The sequence below is a fragment of the Pelodiscus sinensis genome, chromosome 2, assembly GCF_052426305.1.
Source record: "Pelodiscus sinensis isolate ZL-2025 chromosome 2, ASM5242630v1, whole genome shotgun sequence".
Taxonomy (NCBI): domain Eukaryota; kingdom Metazoa; phylum Chordata; order Testudines; family Trionychidae; genus Pelodiscus; species Pelodiscus sinensis.
Window position 1 is genome coordinate 175417285 of NC_143053.1, and position 21913 is coordinate 175439197.

Consider the following 21913-nt stretch of genomic DNA (forward strand, 5'->3'; position numbering starts at 1 on the left):
GCTGGGGTGCTGCTGGGTTGCTCCAGTAGCGCGGCTCCTCGGCGCTACTGGAGCAACCCAGCAGCACCCAAGCTGCTCTGCCCCAGGCGTCCTGATTCAGCCACTGCTGAAACTGACCAGCAGTGGCTGAATCAGGACGCCTGGGGCAGAGCAGCTGGGATGCTGCCGGGTTGGTCCGGAGCAGCGCTACGGGACCAACCCGGCAGCCCCCAGCTGCTCTACCCCAGGGGTAGGCAAGAAAAGCCTGGTCTGCTGGGGGGGGCGGGCACTAGCTGCACCCCCCCCCCAGCAGACCAGGGAGACGGGGGTGGTGGGACCGCCCAAGTCCTCCACGGCTTTGCTCCGTCTCCCTGGTCTGCTGACCTGGGAGACGCAGAGCAAAGCCACAGAGCACACCCGCAGCGGGACAGCCCTATTTGTTTGAAACATTTCACTCAGCTGTAGTGCCAAGCATGTACAGAGGAGAGGGAAAGCACCGCATCATAACTTTGTGATACAATATGTCATTTTAAATGATTTGCCATTGCCTTTTGAAATCTTGTGATAAGGCAGTGATAAGGTCACATGGAGAAAACAAGGGAGGCCAAAGCTAGCTAAGCACAGGGCTCAGGGAAGCAAAGAGACAAGATCTGTGAATAGAGGAAGGAAATTTTGAGCTAGATCTGGTTGGAATGGGGAGGCACTGGAGTAGGGATGTAGTAGTGTACAGGCAGTCGCCTGTACAGGCAGTCCCCTGGTCTGCAGGGAGACGGGAAGCAAAGCCTTGGAGCACGCCCGCAGCGGGACAGCCCAGGCGCACCGCAGCTGTCCCACTGCGGGCGTGCTCCAAGGCTTTGCTCCCCATCTCCCTGGTCTGCTGGTCGGGAGATGGGGAGCAAAGCCGCGGAGCACGCCTGCAGGGGGACAGCTCAAGCGCGCCCGGGCTGTCCCGCTGCGGGCATGCTCCAAGGCTGTGCTCCCCGTCTCCCTGCAGACCAGGGAGATGGGGAGCAGCTTTTCTCGCCCCGGAGGACGGGGGCGGCGGACCGAGGCACATCTGGGCGTCCCGCCGCTCCCGTCCTCCGGGGCGAGAAAAGCCCCGTTCGTAACTGCGGATCCGACATAAGTCGGATCCGCGTAACTCGGCGACTGCCTGTACACTACTACATCCCTACTCCAGTGCCTCCCCATTCCAACCAGATCTAGCTCAAAATTTCCTTCCTCTATTCACAGATCTTGTCTCTTTGCTTCCCTGAGCCCCGTGCTTATCTAGCTTTGGCCTCCCTTGTTTTCTCCATGCGACCTTATCACTGCCTTATCACAAGATTTCAAAAGGCAATGGCAAATCATTTAAAATGACATATTGTATCACAAAGTTATGATGCGGTGCTTTCCCTCTCCTCTGTACATGCTTGGCGCTACAGCTGAGTGAAATGTTTCAAACAAATAGTTTATTTGATTAAGAATGCAATTTGGGTCAACCCAAAACTACTAGTGACAATGACATGAATTCACAAAATCGTTTTGAACTAAAAAAAATAATTTTGTGATAAAGTTACAAAGGAACGTACATGCCATTCACAAAATCAGAGAACACATTGGTGTTCCCTCTTTATACTCCAATGATGAGGGCACTCACGTAGGATATGGGAGACTTAGGCTCAAATCCTGATTCAGAGCAGGTATCTGCTCTTGGGTCTCCCACATGCGAGGCAAGTCTCTTAGTCTCTGGGCTATAAAGCATTCTGGGCAGAGTTTCTCTCAGTATCTCCCCTTGAAGTTGTACTATTTTCTATAAATAATGATATTTCCATTAGGCCACAATGCATGAGAATGATGCTATAGCTGGGAGGCTGGGTGAATTCCCTGCGTGGGGAGGGATAGCTAGGTTCCAGCCCCTGCTTCTGTGTCCATCTTCCTATTCAGATGAAGTAATCTGGGCAAGATCAGACCTTTCAGTTGCAAACACCTAGAGGTCTCTCTTATTCATCTGTAAAGCACTGTGCACCCTTATAGTGCTACAGATTTAATATTCACAGAGCTGGGCAAAGAAGCTTGCTCAATGCATGAAGCACGTGTAGATAAATTTACTAAGGGTGAGATATTCCAAAGGCACAAAGCAGAGTATTAGGTACCCAACGCCCATTTAAAATATGCCTAAGTCCCATCCTCCCTCTCACTTCCCCATCAATACACTTAAAAGATACAAGAAACAAAAGAAAAGATAAGCCCTGACATGTTTGTTACATATCAGAAAGCACTCTCAGGGTATGTCTGCACAGCAAAATTATTTCAAAATAACAGCCCTTATTTCGAAATAACTTTCTTAGCGTCTACACAGCCAAACCACTATTTTGAAATAAATTTGAAATAGCGGAGCGCTTATTTCAAATTTGGTAAACCTCATTCCACGAGGAATAACGCCAAATTTGAAATAGCTATGTCGAAATAAGTGCTGTTGTGACACTTATTTCAAAATAGGGGGCCTCCAGCCTTCCCAGGGTGCCTCAACCAGGAACACTTCTCTCCCTCCCCCACTCCCCGGAGCCCTTACAGGGGTAGACTCTGGCCACAGTGCCAGTGCCAGTGCCAGCTCCAAGCCTGCCAGCGCAGAGACAGCAGTCACTGCCCCTGACCCAGTGGCCCCAAAACATGAGCCAGCAAGCCACTGGGAGCCAGGCCTCCACCGCTCTCAGGAACAGTCTGCCAGCTCCCAGGATCCTGCCAGGGCCCAGAGAAGGCAGGCGCCTTCCTGGTCCAGGGCAGAGATCACAGACCTTATTCAGCGTCCATGATCTTCACACTAGACGGAGGAACACGGCTGTCTATGGCAGGATAGTTGCCAGCCTGGCCACCAAAGGTGACATGCAAACCCAGGAGCAGGCGAGTCCCTCAACCCTGAGCTTCCCCTACCCCATCTCCCTCCTCCCAGGTTCCCCCCTCCCCTCTCCCACCCTCTCTTCTCCCCTCTCCTGCCTCCTTTCCCCAGTCTCACCAGAGTTTCATTCCCTCCTCCCCTCCCCCCCAGTTTTGTTAAATAAAGAGAGTTTGTGTTCATGAAAATATGTGTATTTTATTTGACATCAGGAAAGGGGGTTAGGGAGGGGTAAGTGGAAGGACGTGAGGGAGGAATGAGACACAAGCCCCCAGTGGGGCAGACCAGGGAGGCTCTTAGTGCTCCTCACGGTGGAAGCACTCCCGCAGGGCCTCCTGGATACTGACAGCCCTCCAATGGACCTCCCGGATGGCAGTCTGCAGAAAGTGCTGCCAGGCTCACAGCAACGCGTCCAAGAGAAGCACCAGAGTGCCCGGGGCAGCTCTGGCTCCATGTTGCAGAGTGCTGTGGTGTCCCGAGTGAGAGCAACCAGAGCACGCAGAGACAAAATGCTTTGCTGTCCCTCACTGAGGTAGACAAGCAAGCAGGGAAACCTGAGAACTGGCTGTCGGGGAAGGGAGGTGTCCTTTAAAGCACAGACCTCAGATAGCCTCAGGCAGCAGCCCCACACAGTAAGTCCTGACCTGGTACCCTGCTGGAACTGGTTCCGGCCAGTCTTAAATGCGATTCAGAGTCCACTCAGTGTGGACGCGCTATTTTCAAATAGCAAAATGCTATTTCTAAATGCATTTTGTGTATAGATGCGTTATTTCAAAATAAGGTATTTCAAAATAACACTGTAGTGTAGACATACCCTCAGAAAAAGAAGTCCTCTTCTATCTTTTAAATTACAACTAAAAAAAGCAGCACTGGATGAGGAACTGACACTCCCCACATCCAATTAAACAAAGTACTGCTTAAATGCATTAGTTCCCCCATCAAAAAAAAATGCACACATGCACACAAAGAGCCTCTATTACATATGCTGTTGACAGTTTAAAGCAACACAGATAGCTGTTACGTGTTCAGTCATTTGCCCTGAAAGCCAAAGGCAACATATTTAATCCCCTCCTCTTCTTTCCTGTGTTGCGGCAGCTCATCACGCTGAAAGGATATGGCAGTTGTCTTTATGGCCAAAACCCCTGATATTGGGTTTATATTGGATCAGAGTATGGCTCTCGGGAAAATAACAGGCTGGAACCATTGTGTCCCCCTAAGGGAAAATTTCTCCATTCCTTCAAATAGATTGAGTTGGGGGGGAGGGTATTTTTGCTCCATCAGCAATTAGTTTCCCATCTCTCTCTCCCCCTTCTTCTGACCCTTACACCACAGAGCTAGGAAACCAGCTCATCTGTCTGTCCCTACCTCTGTTAAATTGTCTCTTGTAGCAACAGCAGCCCTTTATCTCCACCCATTAAGTGAGTCGAGGGACAGGATGGCTGGGTTCCTAATTTCCTTGTAGGCCACACTGGCAGCCATTAAAAGCAAGACCAATCAAGTGAGACTATAGCTTGGAAGACCTTCACTCTATGCCCCCACAAAGCACTTCAGTCTGTACAAATCAGATTAGCTCCTAACCAGAAGGATTCCACTTAACTATCAGGACTTCTGCTGCTCTCATTAGCTCACAATAGTTTCCAGATTTCTGTCAGCTGTTAGGGAGACGGGAAAAGAATAAGACACATCGAGACCACTATCTTGTTTCCTGACTGCCCTCCAGTAAGGAAGTTTCCATTTCCTCTCTTGTTTTTAATTATCAAATCTGTATTATATGGTGAATCGTTATTAAATACATAGTGTACATTAAGTACATGTCTGCTTCATGGACAGTGGTTAGATGCCTCTCATTATAGCTTGTGTGGTAAATACTGCACTGTCTTTATAAGTACATCTCATACAGTTATCCCTAATTGGAACTGAAATCCCAGGGCTTGATCCTGCAAATGCATGTGCTGTAACTTGGAATTGTGCTTGCAACTATGAGTATTCCTGTTGGCTTCAGCACTGCACCTAACAAGTGCTGGTAGGAAAAGATTTCACTTATAGCAGGGCTACTCAACACGCGGCCCATGGGCCACATGCGGCCCGCAGTCTGTTTGTTTGCAGCCCGCGATGCAGTCTGGGTTTATGCGGGGCTCAACACACAGTCCTTTGAACATGGCCTCCATTGGGAACATGCTTTATAATGGTGAGTCAATATAATGGTCTTCTGTTGATATGTGCTTTAGTAGTTAAATTCCTGGACTGCCATTGCTCATTAAAAGTGCTGTCATATGAGTGAAAATTGGGTAAATATTGCATGTTATTAATAACAGCAGAACTGACTTAAATGAGGCCTGCGTGTTGTGTAGTCTTGTGTTAATCTTTGTATTCATGCCCATCAGTGTGAAAGAAGCTTTTTGCATCTAATTTGCACGTACATGCAACCACACTTAAGCTGCTGCCCTCGGCATGTGCAGTGAGTATCATTGTGGCTCCTGAGGCTTCCAAAGTTGAGTAGCCTTCACTTATATTGTGCATGTTATTTCTACCAAAATATTTAATTTCTTTCCTTCAATTTGTCTGTGGAGCACCTCACCCAGATTCTCACTAAAAGGAGGATTTGTTTCCTTTAGTTTCTGAAGGGCTAACGGGCGGGGGGAGGGAGGGGAATAGAACCATTGGCAGGGAGGGTTCCAGTTAATTCTTCTCAACCAAGTATCACAGTTAAATTACTTTATTGAAATCTAAAAGTCACAAAGGGATACAAGAAGCAAACTCCATCACCTCAGCAATACTGTGTGACTTGACAGTGAAATGAACAAACCAATCCCAACCCTCCCATTTTTGTTCTAGCATGCAATAAAATTAAGCCAATATCATGGTGTACCAAAACTGCCAATTTTCCACTGGCTGCTTCACAGACACGGGGCCCAAACACTTCTGTTTTCTAGCGACTCCTGGCAAATAGCCTGTCAGACTAGCAGCTTCGCAGTTTCACTCTGAAGCCATGACGCACATTAAAACACAACCAATTGTCTCTTCCAGGAGCTACCTCTGTCCAATTATTTGTGACTGACAGCTTTTTAAAAGAACACCACCATGGTGAAAAGTAGGGATGTAAGCAACTAATTGACTAGTTGACTATGCAATAAGCAAAAGCTTATCGGATAGTCCACACATTAGTTGACTAGTCACATCCTGTCCCCCATGCCCCTTTGCTGCCTCTATCACAAAGAGGCAGCAAGGCGGGAGGAAGAAGAGGGAGTGCTGGGGGCAGCCAGCTTAAAAGCCGGTTCCCCCCAGCTCCAGCTCTGTGGGACAGGGCAGGGGCACAGCAGCGCAGTAGTGCATCCTCTTTGAAATGTACAGGGCTCCTGTACACTTCAAAATGGAAGCACCCACATGGAGCCTGGGGTCAGCAGGGCATTTCAGTCTTTGAAATGCACAAGACCCACTGCTGGAGCTCTTGAACACTTCAAAGGCAGAATGCACGCTAGTCCTTATCGACTATTCAAATAGTCAATGGAAATCCTATCAACTATTTGATTAGTTAATTAATTGATATTGAACATCCCTAATGAAGAGGACTTAAGGAAATTCAGGGCGCGATTCAGCATGGGGATGGTGGGAAAGGAGGCAGGGATAACAGAAGTTAATATTACAGAATTTGCATTACCTTGCTTAAGTGTTGGCCTGATCCTGCCAACAGGAAGACAAGCAAATAAAACAGGGCAGTATTCTGGATAGGAAGATTTTATAGCTCACATTTTGTTATAGATCAAGTGAAGCAGAGGGTTCAACTGTGGACTCAAAACCATTCAAGTTTCAAATGAATATTTTGGGGACTTTCTATTGATGCTCAAATTACAAGCGGTTACCTACACCAGATGGGCACAGATTTTTTTTAGAGACCGATTGCAAGGGTTTGCATGGCAGCCTGCGATAGCTGGGCACACGATGAGTTAAACAATTCTCCTGGCATTCACTGCAATTCTAGTTTGTCTAAGTTTGCCAGTTTTGTTTTGAGCTTTGTCTTCACTGTAATTGATCTGAGCACTCTCTAGACTTGGAGCAAAACCCAAGGCAACAGCAGACACTTCAGGCACTGCAATCCATTATCAACTGAGGAACTGACAAAGACTTCTACTATGTTAATTCTTCCCCACTTACTCATGTCAGCAGCCAGCCTGTCACCGGGCTTCTCCTGACATTGGAAATCTAAGTCAGTAGAAATCTAAGTCTTGCACACAAACTGTACTCCAAGTTGGCCTTCAAACTCAAAGAGGGAGGGAAGATTAATAGATCTGTGATTCTCAAACTTATTTGATCAGGCCCCTTCATGTCTGTAGTTTTCTCTCTCTCTCTCTCTCTCTCTCCCTCTCTCTCTCATATGCACGCGCACACACATTCAGCCATCCCATTCTGAAGGCAAAGCAGAGACAACAGCTGCTGGCCAGGCACACAGCTCTGAAGACAGTGCCACATGGGAAGTAAGGGAGACAATGTGAAAAGTGACACTTGGTCACTTTTCACAGCAGACTTAGTGTACCAATTGGCAACCTTACTTCTGTGCTGCTGCTGCCATCCTGGGGCTGCTTCTTGGTGAAGGATTGGGGTTGGTGGGGGATAAGAACCTAAGTGCAGGCTGCTTCCCAGTTAGGGATGGGCGTAGGGGAGCAGGAAAGCCTGAGCAGTGGGGTCCTTCTGCCTGAGCCCCAGCCATGCAGTGCTAACAGTCCGAACTCTTAATAAAATAAAATGTACGCTGCTTGCACCTCCTTTGGCACAACCCCACCCCACAGTTTGAGAAACGCTGACATAGATGCATAACACCAACCTACGAAACTGAAGAATGTGTGTTTTTTGAATGTTTCTCAAACGTCTAATTGAAAAAGCTTGGAGATAACCAATCCAAAATGCACTGGTATGTCACTAGGGAAGATGGGGTAATTTCTTTTGGCTCAGAAAAGGCTGTCTTTTAACATCTTTAAAGAATGAAATAGGATCTAAATTCACATACACAACTTGCAAGGGAAAATCATTCTATAAATGGGAAAATCAAAGCACCCCGAATGAGTAAAGTTCTCTATTGTTCCAAACAAATTCTCTCACTCTCAGTGCCATGCCAGCTCTATTTTGAACTACTGCAATATTTTGAGAGACATTGAAAAAAACATCAGGGGCCCACTGGACACCATTTGAAAAGTATCAGCAACTGAAAGAGGCAAGTTTATTCTTCTTTGTTTTACCACTATCCTAAAATTTAGGCTTGGAGCAACAATTCTCCCCTTGTTTCGTGTCCTGTGACTGACAGTGCGGGACTAGAAAGATTTCTTAAACATGAGAGCAGTAATTTCCTGTTAATCAATACTGCTGAACATGCGGATAAGTATGAGTGGCTGTACTCATGTCATGTGGCTTGTGACATACAGATACGGGAGTTGATGATTTTCTCAAGATACCATCCAAACAGTAGATCACTCTATGAGTTAAGCACAGCCACACACTGCTACTCATGGAAACCAATTATCTTCTTCACCCCGTTTTTAAAATCAAGATCATCCTTCTGCCAAGTTATGCCAGTGTCAGCAGTACTTTTTCTAATGTATGAATGAGGGCTTCTCATAGATACTTTTGGAGACAACAGGAAAGCCTACACTGTCATAACAACAGAGAAATAACACTCACCTTCATAGCAGGGAAATAATTTTCGACCGCTGGACTGGAGGTTTGGAGGGATGATGCTGCAGAAACCATGGGGGAGGATGTATTCTGTCTCATAGTAGATGTTTTTCCAGCGATGTGCACAGGCCTACATGGATCATACCACATGTGTTACTGAAAGGTGAGGCAACAAGACCCCTAGTAGTATCAAAAGCACCACCCCATCTTTCTCCCTTCTCTGCCTATCACTTCCGCCTTAACTTAGTTCTCTGGAATGCACCTTTGCTACAAAAAAGATCCTCCAATTGCCACCTTCCTCCACTGCTAAGGCTTAACACTGCCTATGTGGGCACGACAAATTCCAAGTTCCACATGAGTGTTCCTTGGAGCAAGGGGAATCCTGACAGCAGGCCTCAAACCCCTTAATATCCTGGTGCCAGGCATTGTGTCAAGTGATCTACTTGACCCAGAGCCTCGCAGTGATGGGTGGAGACACCAGAACCTTTTCTAAGCCAAGGTAGGTTGAGTGGAATCTAGCAGAGGAAAAGAAAGCTTGGGGGCGGGGGAGCAGGGGAAGGAATAAGATGGGAGTAAGGGGGAAAGGGTGGAGGCTACGCTAAGACTGGAAGGATCACTAAGAAGGATGACAGGCACAAAATTGACATTTCATTTTCCTCCTCCACTTTCTCACCCTCCTCCCCTTTGTGGTGAAAAACACAGTCACACCCATCTACGAGAGCCAAGACACTCAACCCAGAACACTGCACCCTTCTCAATCTCAGCATAAGAATATGCAAACACCCAGCTTGTACATCTCCTTCACTCCCCGAACCACCACTGCCCCACCATCAGCAAACCACCACAGTCCTTACCCCCTCCCCCAGCCCCCAGGAGCTTCATTTGAATCAAAGGATGTGAAATGGGCAACAGCAAGAGCTTTGAATTTAAAACTTCAACATAGGCTGTCTCTCCTATGTAAATCAGCATAGCTCCACTGCAGGCAGTGCAAACACATCCCTTTGCACGGACAGTAGACATGGCCTGCTCATTCACATGGAGCCTCTTTTGTGTCCCCTCGCTGACCTGCCAGCCCCACCTCACAGCCACTGCCCTTCCAGTCAAGGACAAGACAACACTTCCTCTGAGAGGTGTGATGGGGTGTATCAACTCCACACTGAAGCTGACGGAGTTACCTTGGCCCAGCTGGGTGAGAAGGCCCCACCCCCACATCCCTACTGGGTATGCTCCAAGTGGAGACTGCCTATAAAAGCCTCTGGAGCAGTTCAGTCTGGGCTGACTGCTGAAGGGGAAGGAGGTGCTGAAGGAGTGCCACAGGAGGAAGTGTAGCTGGACCAAGCCGCAGCAGCCGGGCCAAGAGGTGCCACCTGAGGAGCCACAGAACCAGAGTGAACATACAGGGAAGACATCTGTCAGGTTACTGGTAGGAAGTAGCCCAGGTTGGGGAATTGATCTCCGAGTGTTCAGTGTGTTGTGGCAGGATTCCTTGTTGAGCAAACAATGGGCTGTGCCACTACCAACAGGGCCCTGGGCTAAGACCTGGTGGAGCGGGAGAGTCTCCCTACCCCCTCTGTACATACTCCCACATGGAGGAGTTTTCCCTGCACATCTGGACTTAGGCCACAGGGCTGTAATACCTTGAGTCAAAGGAACTTGCATATGGACTTAGGCCATGGGGCCATGATACCCCGACAAGGGAGTCTTGTGTATGGACTAAGACCGAAAGTGGATCTTTCAAAAGTGAAAGCAGTCTGGATGCATTTTTTTTTCTGGAAAAAAACCTCTTTTTGGGGGGAAAAAAACAGTCTCTCTTAAAAAATGAGGTTTATGTGGTTTTTTTGAAAGGGGGTTTTTCCTGAAAAAACAACACATACAGACTACTTTCACTTATGAAAGATCTGCTTTCGAAAGTTAGATTGGAAGAAGATATGCAAATTCCCACTGAATTTGCATATCCTCTTTCGCAAATAGAACGTAGTTTAGACTTACCCATACTGTGGCTGAGGCCGCTAGGCCATAATACTCTGAATTGTGGATTGTGAGTACAGACCAGGGCTGGCCTTGCCATGAGGCGAACTGAGGCGGCCGCCTCAGGTGCCAGACTGTGGGGGCCGCCAGTGTAGAAAACTCTGTCTGCTACTGGTGCATATATATTCTCTCTGCTCTAGATGCACAAAGATGGTGTAGTGCCATGAGAGGGAGTAGAACAGGAAGAAGGCAGAATTGAGACCTTTCAAAGTTTTGGCCCAAGCAAGGGAACATGGGGGAGTCATTTGAGCTCCCCGCCTCAGGTGCCAAAATGTTGTGGGCTGGCCTTGGTACAGACTCACACTGATGAGTTGTCCTGTACATAGACTTGGTGATGGTCAAGTCACCTAATCAAAGGAGATTAGGCTCAAGGAGCCTCCAGGGGTTGGTTGCCCCTTGACAAGAGACCTAGACTATGCTCTCCAACCAAGTACAGGCAGTCCCCGGGTTACGTACAAGATAGGGACTGTAGGTTTGTTCTTAAGTTGAATCTGTAGGTAAGTCGGAACTGGCGTCCAGATTCAGCCGCTGCTGAAACTGATCAGTTTCAACAGCGGCTGAATCTGGATGCCAGTTCTGACTTACATACAGATTCAACTTAAGAACCCCAGGCATCCCCAAGTCAGCTGCTGCTGAAACTGATCAGCGGCTGATTCCAGCAAGCCCGGGGCAGGGGCTTCCTGTAGTCAGCCGCTGGTCAGTTTCAGCAGCGGCTGACTTGGGGACGCCTGGGGCAGAGCAGCTGGGGTGCTGCTGGGTTGGTCCAGTAGTGCCGCCGCTCCTCGGTGCTACTGGACCAACCCAGCAGCACCCAAGCTGCTCTGCCCCAGGTGTCCTGATTCAGCTGCTGCTGAAACTGACCAGCAGTGGCTGAATCAGGATGCCTGGGGCAGAGCAGCTGGGGTGCTGCCAGGTTGGTCCAGTAGCGCCCAGAGCGGCGCTACGGGACCAACCGGCAGCGCCCCAGCTGCTGTACCACAGGCGTCCGGAGCAAAGCCACGGAGCACGGGGGCAGCGGGACAGCCCAGACGCGCCGTGGCTGTCCTGCTACCCTCGGGCTCCGCGGCTTTGCTCTGCTTTGCTCCCCATCTCCCTGGTCTGCAGACCAGGGGGACGGGGAGCAAAGCGGCGGAACACACGGGCAGCTTTGGGCTGGGCTGGGCGTCTGGGCTGTCCGCTGCCCACGTGTTCCGCGGCTTTGTTTCCTCTCCCTGGTCTGCTGGATACCAGGGAGACGGGCCCCGTCCGTAACTGCGGATCCGACATAAGTCGGATCGGATCCGCGTAACTCGGGGACTGCCTGTACTGGAATGATGCAAGACATTATCCTCATCCCAATTTTACCACATCTGTGCTGAGTACATTGCCTAGGGATGCAGTCTAAAACAAGTAAAGTTGCATCATCCTGTCCCAACTACTGGGGAATGTATAGAGTGGGGGTAGCCAACCTGTGGCTCGCGAGCCACATGCAGCTCTTCACTGCAGACAGTGCGGCTTGTGAAGCGTCCCCCCGGCTCGCAAAGCTGCCCCCACACTCCTGGTTCCCTGTACTCACTGGGTGCTCCCTGTGTTGAGCCAACCGGTGTGGCAAAGCAAAATGGTGCTGGAAAGATGGCCACTGGGAGCCTGATGTGGCCAAAAAGCCTAATTGGAGTTTATTTAAAGGGGCAACATCTTTTTTTTTCTTTTGTTTTTCTCAACTTTTTCCCCTTGGCTCTTTGCACTATGTCCACCACTATTTTGGCTCTTTGCCTGTAATAGGTTGGCCACCCCTGGTATAGAACAAACCTCACTCCAGACTACAGTATAGACAAGTTGTTAACCCTAGAAAAGCTTTAAAAGTCACCACTACTTTCTTTCCATTTCAGTGGAGTGGACCACCACCAATAGTCAGCTTCCCCAAATCATCAGCTTTAAGTGAGGGCTTTAATAAGTATTGCTATTCTAATCAGCAGTACTCAATCAAATGCAGCTATTCACTGGATAAGCTCGCTAACACACAGGCCTAACGAAGGGCTAGAGAGCTTTGGAAAGCTCTGTACTATACTTTAGATCACAAAGAGCCATGCATTATATGAAGGCTATTTATAATGGCACACTGACAGCTAGATGTATGTTAGGAGGTTCATAAGGAAGGTTTTATTGAACCTTATTACTTGCTCCTTTAAGCAAACGTGGTTAGGATTTTAATCTTTGTTCAGAATGTTTTAAAATGCGTGAAATATTTATTTTCAGACTGATCAGGAAATCGTTTGTCTCCTGAAGCATTTGCACTGGCAGGGCAAACACACACAACCCATATACAATTGTATAGTGTGCCATACAGACACAGCATTAGGCTGGCATTCAAGTTCAGCTATGAAACCAGAGAACAGAATGTCATGGACAAGAATGGATTTGAAAAACAAAAAAGTTATTCCGGATATAAACGGCAGAAGAAAAAAAAACCCTGAGCCTATTTTAAGCTACAAATAAATAAAGGGTTGTGATATTATAAAGTCCCTTTTTTTAACCTCCCAAAAGCTGCCAGTGACATGCATACATTAACCCCACTAATCTCTGCTAAAGCAGCACAAATGATTGAAAACTGGGAACAGCAACCTCAGCAGCAGGCCTTGCTCAGGAATGAGACCCAGTGAAGTGCTGAGAGCAGGAAAGAGGGAAGGATAAAGAAAGTGAGCTGCAGTTTAGCGTGAGTATTTAAAACAGACGCTGGGCTGAAAGCTTTGCAAAGCGATGAGCATTTTACATGAAACAATGAAAGCAAAGGAAAGCAAACCTCATTCTGTTTACTGATATCCATGAGCTGCTTCAGCCTTTTCCAGTGCTCCCACCCTACGTTTCCATTGGAGATTATTAACCTTTCTATAAAATCACTGGTCCTGTGTACTCAGCCATGGCAGAATTGGCCCTCCGCAATTCTGCTTCAGAACCTCAGTGTTCCGCTCTTTAAACTTGAGTTTACAGGTATGAAGCAAACTCTTAAAACATGAGTGGAGCGTAGGAAGGTAACACTGCATTGCTTGAGTCTGCAGAGGGATTGAAACAACAGCTCCAAGATGGGTGGTCAACCCATTCATCTCAGGCTTCTCAATTTTGTGGCAGCAGAAGTTGGCATTTTTCCAAGATGCTGTGGAATTGGCATTTTTATGAAGGAATCTGCCATTTTTTCATATGCTGTTTTCCTGCCATGCCAAGACCTGTCCATAGCTGCTGCTTATACTCCTGCTTGCCCCTCCAATTACAATGCATATTCCCCACTTAGTTCAGCTTAGCTGAGGTCTGGGAAACCAGAAAGCTGAGCCACTGAAGCAAGCTGCATGCTCGCCACTTTGCTGGCCTATGGATGGGAAAGGAATTCCAAGCCTGACAGCCTAAACATCTCAGGAGCTGAGTCCTAAGAGTTGAGATGGGTCAGTTGAGATTACAGGGCAAAATCCACCCTGGAAAATCACCATGACAAATTTCACATCAATGAGTGTTTTTAGCTATGAGCCAGAGGTTATGAAAGGACGAGGGAACAGCAATAGAAGAAACTAACATTGTGGAATTCAAGAGTTGTGGTCACACAATTTGGTCTCATTGCACTGTGGAATTTATGGGGCCCTGCATAATACAGAGGAAAAGCAGTGCAGCCATGAACCACTACAGTAAGGCAAAGGAAGCCGAGGATATGAATGCAACCTTGCCCTGGTTTGTTTATTAAACACCAGCTATGGACTCGGTGTAGAAAATACAGCAGGAAAGACAAACCTTGCCCTAAGTAGTTTACGAAGATGCTGAAAGCAGTCCTGCATGGGCACGCTGTCAATAGGGCAAGTCTGGAGCTTGCCAGAGGACCAGAGCCCAACAAGGGACTTTATGAGTGCACAAATAACTGACTGAAATCCCTCTTGCCATTTACCACGTGGACTTTAGCTTCAGTCCAACTATTTTAATTTCCACACCTCCAAGTCACCACATTCAAAGTGGCCAGTCAGTTGGCTACTTAAAATAAAAAATGGCAACACTTTGGGGAACAACGAGATACATGAGAAAGGGGGCAGGTATTCGGAAAGAATGAGATTAAGGGACATGGCTTATCTCCAAGTTTTAATGCACTGTCCCTGGTTTCTTTCCCAAGGAGAGAGAAAATGCATTTTACAGTTTTTGTCGGGAGAGACCTGGCAACCCAAATTGTATTGTTTGTAATTCTCAGATTATTGTTAACGTTGACTCATGATTAAATTGAAGATCTGGAGGATACATGCTGGGTCAGTTTGTACTTAAGTCTAGCTACACTTGTGATTTTTTCTTTTTGGGTGACTATACTGGGCTGGAGTGGCCACCCACTGAACCCGAAGAGGAAACGCCCCTCCCTAATCCAGGTTGAGCTCACATGGAGGACTCACCTGAGAGGAAGTCAGAGGGCGGGCCCAAGGATATAAAAGGATTTCCTGTATGGCTAGTCTGGGGCCTGCCAGAGAATGAGCCAGAGGCACACACTCCCCAGCCAGCAAGGGAGCCAGAGGCCATCGCCTACCTGACAGCGAAGGAGCAAGAAGCCTCCCCACCCTGGCCAGTGGAGGAATCAGAGCCAGCGGAGTTGGACAACTGGCTCGGGCCTCCCGGCCCTCTCCAGGAGTACTAGCACGCGGGCCTGCTGTTCTGACCTTTGCCGTCCAGAAGACCTCCCAAGGAACCACATACAGAGGACTGAGGGGAGGACTGGAGCTGGCCCAGGGGTAGCCAACCTTGGTCTGGCTGGGGGTCAGTGGATTGCGGAGTGGACCCCCACTGACCCCAGTACTACATGTCAGTGAGTTTTGGCCTGGATCCCTGCTGACCTGGCAGCTGATTACCGGCTGCTATTAGGGCCCTGGGCCGGGGCGTGGTGGAGAAGGGAGGGCCCGCGGCCTCCTTCCTCCCCCCGCCACCCTTTGATTAGGTGACAGTCTCCCATACGGCAGTGTGCAGCCACAGGCAAAGTGCCTGAACCTTTCCTGGGCCAGGAGACAGACTACGTACTTGGGCGTACTGACTGTGGCTGGGTTGGTTTGTTCTGGGAGAAGCCCTCTCCATGCTCTAGGGCTGGGCTACTGACTACTTGCTTAGACTGCTTGACTGTTGCTGCCCCTGCCCGGGATTAGAGCCAGGTTTAGGGACTGCAGGTTTAGGGCTTGGACTAGCCACCCCCTGACCTCAAGGGGAGCCTGATCATTCCCCGAGGAGCACCCCAATGGCTTACAGTGACCATACATCTCATTTGGTCAGGCTAGCCCTATTCCAGCCCTCCAGACTTTTTTGGCTTAAGCAGGCATTTGTCAAATTCCTATTTTTGTCCAAAATGTGGGATGTAAAGGAACTTGCAGGTGAGCAGCAGTGCCAGCCCCACATGGGGAGAAGGGCATCAGGGCTCCAACAAGGTGCAGGCAGGACTTGGGCGAACAGCAATGCCAGTCCAAGCCTTTGGGAATCATAATCACCCTATCCAGTCTGTACATAACTCCTTGCCTGCCCCAAATGCAGGGATGGGGTGCCAAAGCAGCTTGGGTCAGCCCTTGGTGGTGTCTTGTTTTCCTTTTGGGAAATACCATCACCCTATCTTTGTTATAAAAGGCTTTTCTATTTAGTCTTCATGCCCTAAAGAGAGTTGTTAAATCTTTGGTTTACCAGGACAGTGGATCTATATGGACCTCATACTGCAAACACTGAAGTTGACACCAAAGTTCCCGTTGACTTCAATGTGTGGTACAAAATCATGCCTACGGAGATTTAGGCCCCAATTTAGCAAGATACTGAGGTACTTCCTGCCAAGGGCTGTATCATCCTCCACTCCTATTTCCTAGCACAGGTGTTGACCATGCTCAGAACCACACAGTGGCATAATAAAGAATATTGGTATAAACTTTCCTGTCTTAAAAATTGGTATGATTATATGTATTTCTTTTTCAAGACTCTTTACCTATCTGTCATTACTTGGCTCTTAGGAGATGGTCTCACCTATCATTTGTGTGAAGAATTAATCTCTCCAGAGGAAAGTCAATAAAATGAACACAGGCCATCTCTAGTTTTTTTGGCAAGAGCTATACCTTCCAAAGAGTGCAAATATTTCCCCAGCACACCTATACCTACTTGCTATGCCCATGATTACAACAGAGAAATCTGTAACCATTTATTCTATCATTTTTCAGTTTTCTGTTCTCAAGTTGAAAATAAATTTAATTGTGATTTGCTTAAAGAAACTGTCTGAATAGTACAAAAACAATCTCTAAATATTTTTGACAATTTGTTCCATACACACAGAATTTCAAATCTGATTGGAAAAATAGGTGATGTGATAGGATTCTGTTTTCTGACTGAATTAGTTTAGAATCAGATTTCTATTGGAAATATTCAAGTACAATCTTGAAATTCATTTTTCACAAATATTCTGCAATATTCTCAAATCTTGCTGTTTTGGTGAACATTTCTGCAAGTAAGCTATTAAGCTAGACTAATCACCAAGAGGAAACCCACGGGAGGAGCATTCATAGTAATCAAAGGCATTTTTAAAGGTCAACAACTATTTACAGAATTTTATTGCAATAACTGCCCAGCTTTCTCTGTTATTTATTTGAAGACTCATGGGGTTTGAAACACACTGTCCAGTGAAGATAAATTCCACATCCTTAGGATCAAATTTTACCCTTTAACAAACACACACAGCAACTCCCATGGGCCTCAATATTTGCCTGCTAAATGTACCCTGAAAATGAACAAACAAGTGATTTTGTTACCTCATTAATGGAAGATTCACACACACATTCAAGAGCAGAATTTAGGTGCAAATCTACATCTGACTTTTTTTTTAACAAGTTCTGACAGAACATACACACTATTAATTGGCATACACCCCATTCTCCCACACATACACAATCTGTAAAACAAATGGACTAGCAGACATGTTCAGAGAAAAACAAAAGTGTCATTCATTCTGTTCAAAAGGCCTAAATACTCAGAAATTTAAGAGGAAGCCCTTTAGGTGACAAGTCAGGTGCACCTGCTTTGAAGTCTTCTTTCTCTAAACACGTTTCTGCCTGTGGCTTGTTTTTCTACCTGATTCAAGGAAGGGACTATAGAGTTCACTGCTCCTAGCCCTGAACTCTATCAGTCAGTCATTAAGATGTTAATCCCAACACGTTCAACATTAGCATCAGCACAGCAACGATCACTCTATTGAGATCAAGGGAAAGGGTGGACTTACCAGCACGCTTCCATCAGCTTTGGCCTGCCTAGCCAGGCTTACGCCCATCCATTCATCATCTCTATCCTCCTTACAGGTTTTTCCACAGAGCATGCCACGAGCATTGCCTTAAAAAAAGGGAGGGACGGGGAGGAGGAGGATGCATTTAGTTTAAATATCTATAACGTGACCTTGTAATAGATACTCTTGCTCATCAAGCAACTCTTTCCTATCTCTATTATCTCTATCTATATATCTATGAAGTCTTTTTCACCAGGATCAGGGCCTTAGCCTGGGAGCCCTAGACAGGATTATGTCCTGGCTTATGTTTGACCAGCATCTTGCACAACAGGAACTTAGTCCCTGATCAGATGCAATAACAGGCTACTCTCATTGATGTGTTTGATCTTACTTGCTTCTTATCCAAAGAAAACAATCAGGGTTATTATTCCATAGAGTACTCACACAGATTACTCTGTCTGTAACATAGTATATAAAGCACTCTTCAAATGCAAGGAGGGGAAATCAATGCAGAAATGAGCAGTAATTCTGACCATCTCTCTCCAGAAACTAAAGAAAACAAAGCAGGTAAGGAAAAGACAATGGCCTGGTTTAGATTAATTTGGCAAAGGCTTGGCCAAAAAGATTAGCCTTACACGGTGGTCCACCAGAGAAAGCACAGGTTGCAATCAGAAACCTCCATCAGGAATATACTGCTTCCAGGCCTCAGGTGGGACATAATCCTGAACCAATAAGAGTAAACAGAAGCTTTGCCACTGGACTTCAGTCAGATAAAGCTCCTAGTGCTAGTCCTGTGTGTCCCTAGAGTCCTGAGCTAAAGCTGACTGACGCTGATGGTAGTCTTTCCAATGATCTCAAGAGACATTGGATCAGGCCCTAAGATATTTGTGAGGATTTTCAGTAAGTAAAAAAGTGTTAGCGTACCCACCTCGACCCATATCCAGCTCTGTGCACCTCCTCTCAGGATTGGTGTGGACTCGACATTTAAAGATAGCTCCTGGGGACTTAACAGAGGTGCTGTATTTAGAATCTGCCTTTGGGGCACCAACCAGGACCCTGGAAACCAAAAGCAGAGTAGTAAATAGTTAATTTCAAAAAAGAAAAAGAGAACACTCACATTTCCAGTTCACCTTTGCCAAGAGGACTTCTTCTGATGGCTTGGTAAAATGACACCAATGCTGCACAAAATGACATGTTCCTTCTAGGAATCCAGGAATTCTTTAAACAAGCTAAGTTTCCATTGAAGCATAACACATTTAAAGCAATTCTTACCACCAAATAAGCAATTGAGGAAAATTTTAGCAACTGCATCCAATCAGTTGGTTCTAGCCACAATCAATCAATTCCAAATCCATGACAGCCAAAACTGGATGGCCATAAAGGGAAGAAATCTACCTTCTGTGCATCAAAACAAAGATCAATAAGGCTGATCAGAACCTGAAGGCATCCTCGCTCCAGAAGCTCAGGGCACATTATCACACAAGTGTTCCTTCCGAAATCCAGAATTACTATATGATGTGCTGCTACCAACAGTTTAGAGACCAAGCTGAAAAGACTAAGACTAGATCTATGTCATTGATTCTGTGTATGAGAAACATACATTTTGGAAGAGTACTAAATCAACCATAGTTATGATAGTAGGCATGAAATCCTTCCTAAAAGGTAGGTGATCACACCATATTAATGTAATGATCCAAATGAGTCACGAGGACCACAGTTGACATGAAAAATGGGCCACATGTGATGAATGGAAAGAGTGCAAGGAGGGGATATTTTGGCAGGACTACGAGAGTGTTTGTAACATACGCTCACTCCATCATTTCTTCCTCCAAAGAACTACGCTTCCCGCTTCTTCTTTCCATCTTGTCAATTGAACCCCTGTATCAGGGAGGAGGTCTGATGTACATTACATTCCTATATCACTATAACTATAGTGCTCAGGCAGGTGAAAACTCCCCACCCCTGAGCAACATAGTTATACCAACCTAATCCCCAAGTAGTCAGCACTATCTTGGCGGGAGAGCTTCCCCTGTCAACGTAGTTCTGCCTTTCAGGGAGGTGGATTAACAAGAGAGTTCTCTCCCTTTGGCTTAGAGGGTCGTCATTAAAGTGCTGCTGCTTTGCCAATGCCATGTTTTAAGTGCAGACATGTCCTAAATTGGGCAGAATGTGAGAGACCACCTCTCTTGTGGGAGAGGCGGAAACCACCAATGCACTAACACCTGCCCTCACAAGGTATGACACATGCACCTAGTCAATTTGCTATCACTTTGGATCAGCTGGTCCTTGAGAAGACCAGTTCGCAGAGGAACACAAAATCCAGGCAGAAAATCACTGGCTTTTTATGCATCGGTGTCCCTGGTCAGGTGCTCTGTGGGGACTGAACCCAAGACCACTGGCTCTAAAAGCATTTGCTTCTATTGCTTGAGCAATCCAGCCATTTGTTAAGTGTAGGTCACATCATGTACAAATGGACAGATCCCACGATAGAATCTTAGAAAACAGGGCTATTTCAGGTTTTCAGTGACTTTCATTCATCCTCTTTACCAGTCTCTCTGTCCCATCCCCACCTACTCCCCACCAGATTCAGTGTAAGAACATGGAGCAAAAACTATCACAATCTTAATTCTACCTAGGTGGTAAGGTTAAGCACAGGGTGTTAGGTTATCTGAGGGTGCTATGCTATACTAAGTAGGGATGTAACCAGTAACCAGTTAACTGGAGGCCCTGATACAGTGGTGCAGCCCAGCTGGGCCCGCCACAATGTGCTGCAGTTTGGGGGCACTCCAGCCTGGCCAGGATGGAGCAGCTGCCCACACCCATGACACAGTGGGCCTGGCCTGGCCAGAGCAACCTCCTGCCTGCGGCGCTATGTCAGGCCCGGCCTGGCTCGAGCAGCCCCTGCCTATGGCAGTCTCAGCCCACAGCTGCACTATGGCCAGGAAGGTACCACACCATGGGTGGGAGGTGGGGCATCCCTCCCCCTACCCCGCCTGTGGGGTCCCGATTAAGTGGTTAAATGTAACATTTAATTGGTTAAATGGGATTTTATAGCTCTCCTAAGAAGTGACTTGGGCAATACGTTCTCCTCATAGCCAACAGAGTACATGTAAAAGCTGACGTGACAAAAATGTGTGCTGACATTTAAGAGAAATTTGGAGAGAGAGAAATCCATTTTAAGGGAACATTTTCTCCCCAGAATCATGGTCTAAGCTGTAGTATCACAGGAGTTTGGCAGGGACTGCACTCTATAATGCAAGTCATGTTTTCACAAGTGAGAAAAATTAATGCCAGAAATACCTAAATTGTTGAAACCTACAAAGCCTACACACGTTGGGGGGCAAGCTCGGGGGAGCCTGAAATAATAGTTCCAAATGGAAATCTCACAGGCAGTCAGGCTGAAATCAGAATGCCAATCATCTCATTTACACAGGCGATGAATGAATGTCACTCACTTATTGACATTCATGAGATCTAACACAATAAACAAAGAGGGGATAGCTTAAGGATGGATGGTTTACATTGCAAGTGTCAAGAAAATGTTTCTAAGACCAGCTATTAGAATCAACTACGGCAGGGGTGGGCAAAACGGCCTCTGTGGGCCGGATCCAGCCTGCAGAGGCCCTGCTGCTCCCCTGCCTCCAGCCAATTAAGGCCTAGGGAGCACCCGAAGCCTCCTCCACTCTGCTCGCAGGGTAGGGGCAGAGCAGAGAAGGCTTCGGGTGCTCCCCCGTCCCCAGGCCTTAATTGGCTGGGGGGGGAGGGGTAGCGCATAAAGCCTCCTCCTGCCCTGCGAGCAACACGGGGTGCTTGGAAGCACCACGCACTGCTTGCAGGAGCAGGGGGTAGGGGGAAGAGAGCGGAGGAGGCTTCGCGCACTCCCCCACTCCCAGGCCAATGAGGGCCTGGGGGCAGGGGAAGACCTGAGTGAAGCTTCCTTCGCCCTGCCCCAGCCCTGCAAGTAACCCACAGCACTTCAGAGTGCCACGTGCTCCTCGCAGGGCAGGAGGAGGTTTCGTGTGCTCCCCCGCCTCCAGGTCCTGATTGGCCTGAGGGTGGGGGGCTGTGCCAAGCCTCTTCCAGGGCATGGGTGCCTAGTGAGAAGGGGGAGCAAAGGGGCTCTCCCACCCCCAGACCAATCG

At 47.4% G+C, this 21913-nt stretch overlaps 1 protein-coding gene across 2 annotated transcripts in view; it reads right to left on the reverse strand.

The window, feature by feature from the left end:
* The window catches only part of ITGA9 (integrin subunit alpha 9), a 339039-nt gene that overhangs the window by 307678 nt on the left and 9448 nt on the right, over nucleotides 1-21913 (reverse strand). For both annotated transcript variants that reach the window (XM_006124025.5, XM_075921785.2), the window contains exons 2-4: nucleotides 18700-18827; nucleotides 17772-17878; nucleotides 8525-8648 (exon numbers count right to left, since the gene is read on the reverse strand). In XM_006124025.5, coding sequence (XP_006124087.2) covers nucleotides 8525-8648; nucleotides 17772-17878; nucleotides 18700-18827 — 359 coding nt within the window. The remainder of the gene's footprint in view (nucleotides 1-8524; nucleotides 8649-17771; nucleotides 17879-18699; nucleotides 18828-21913) is intronic.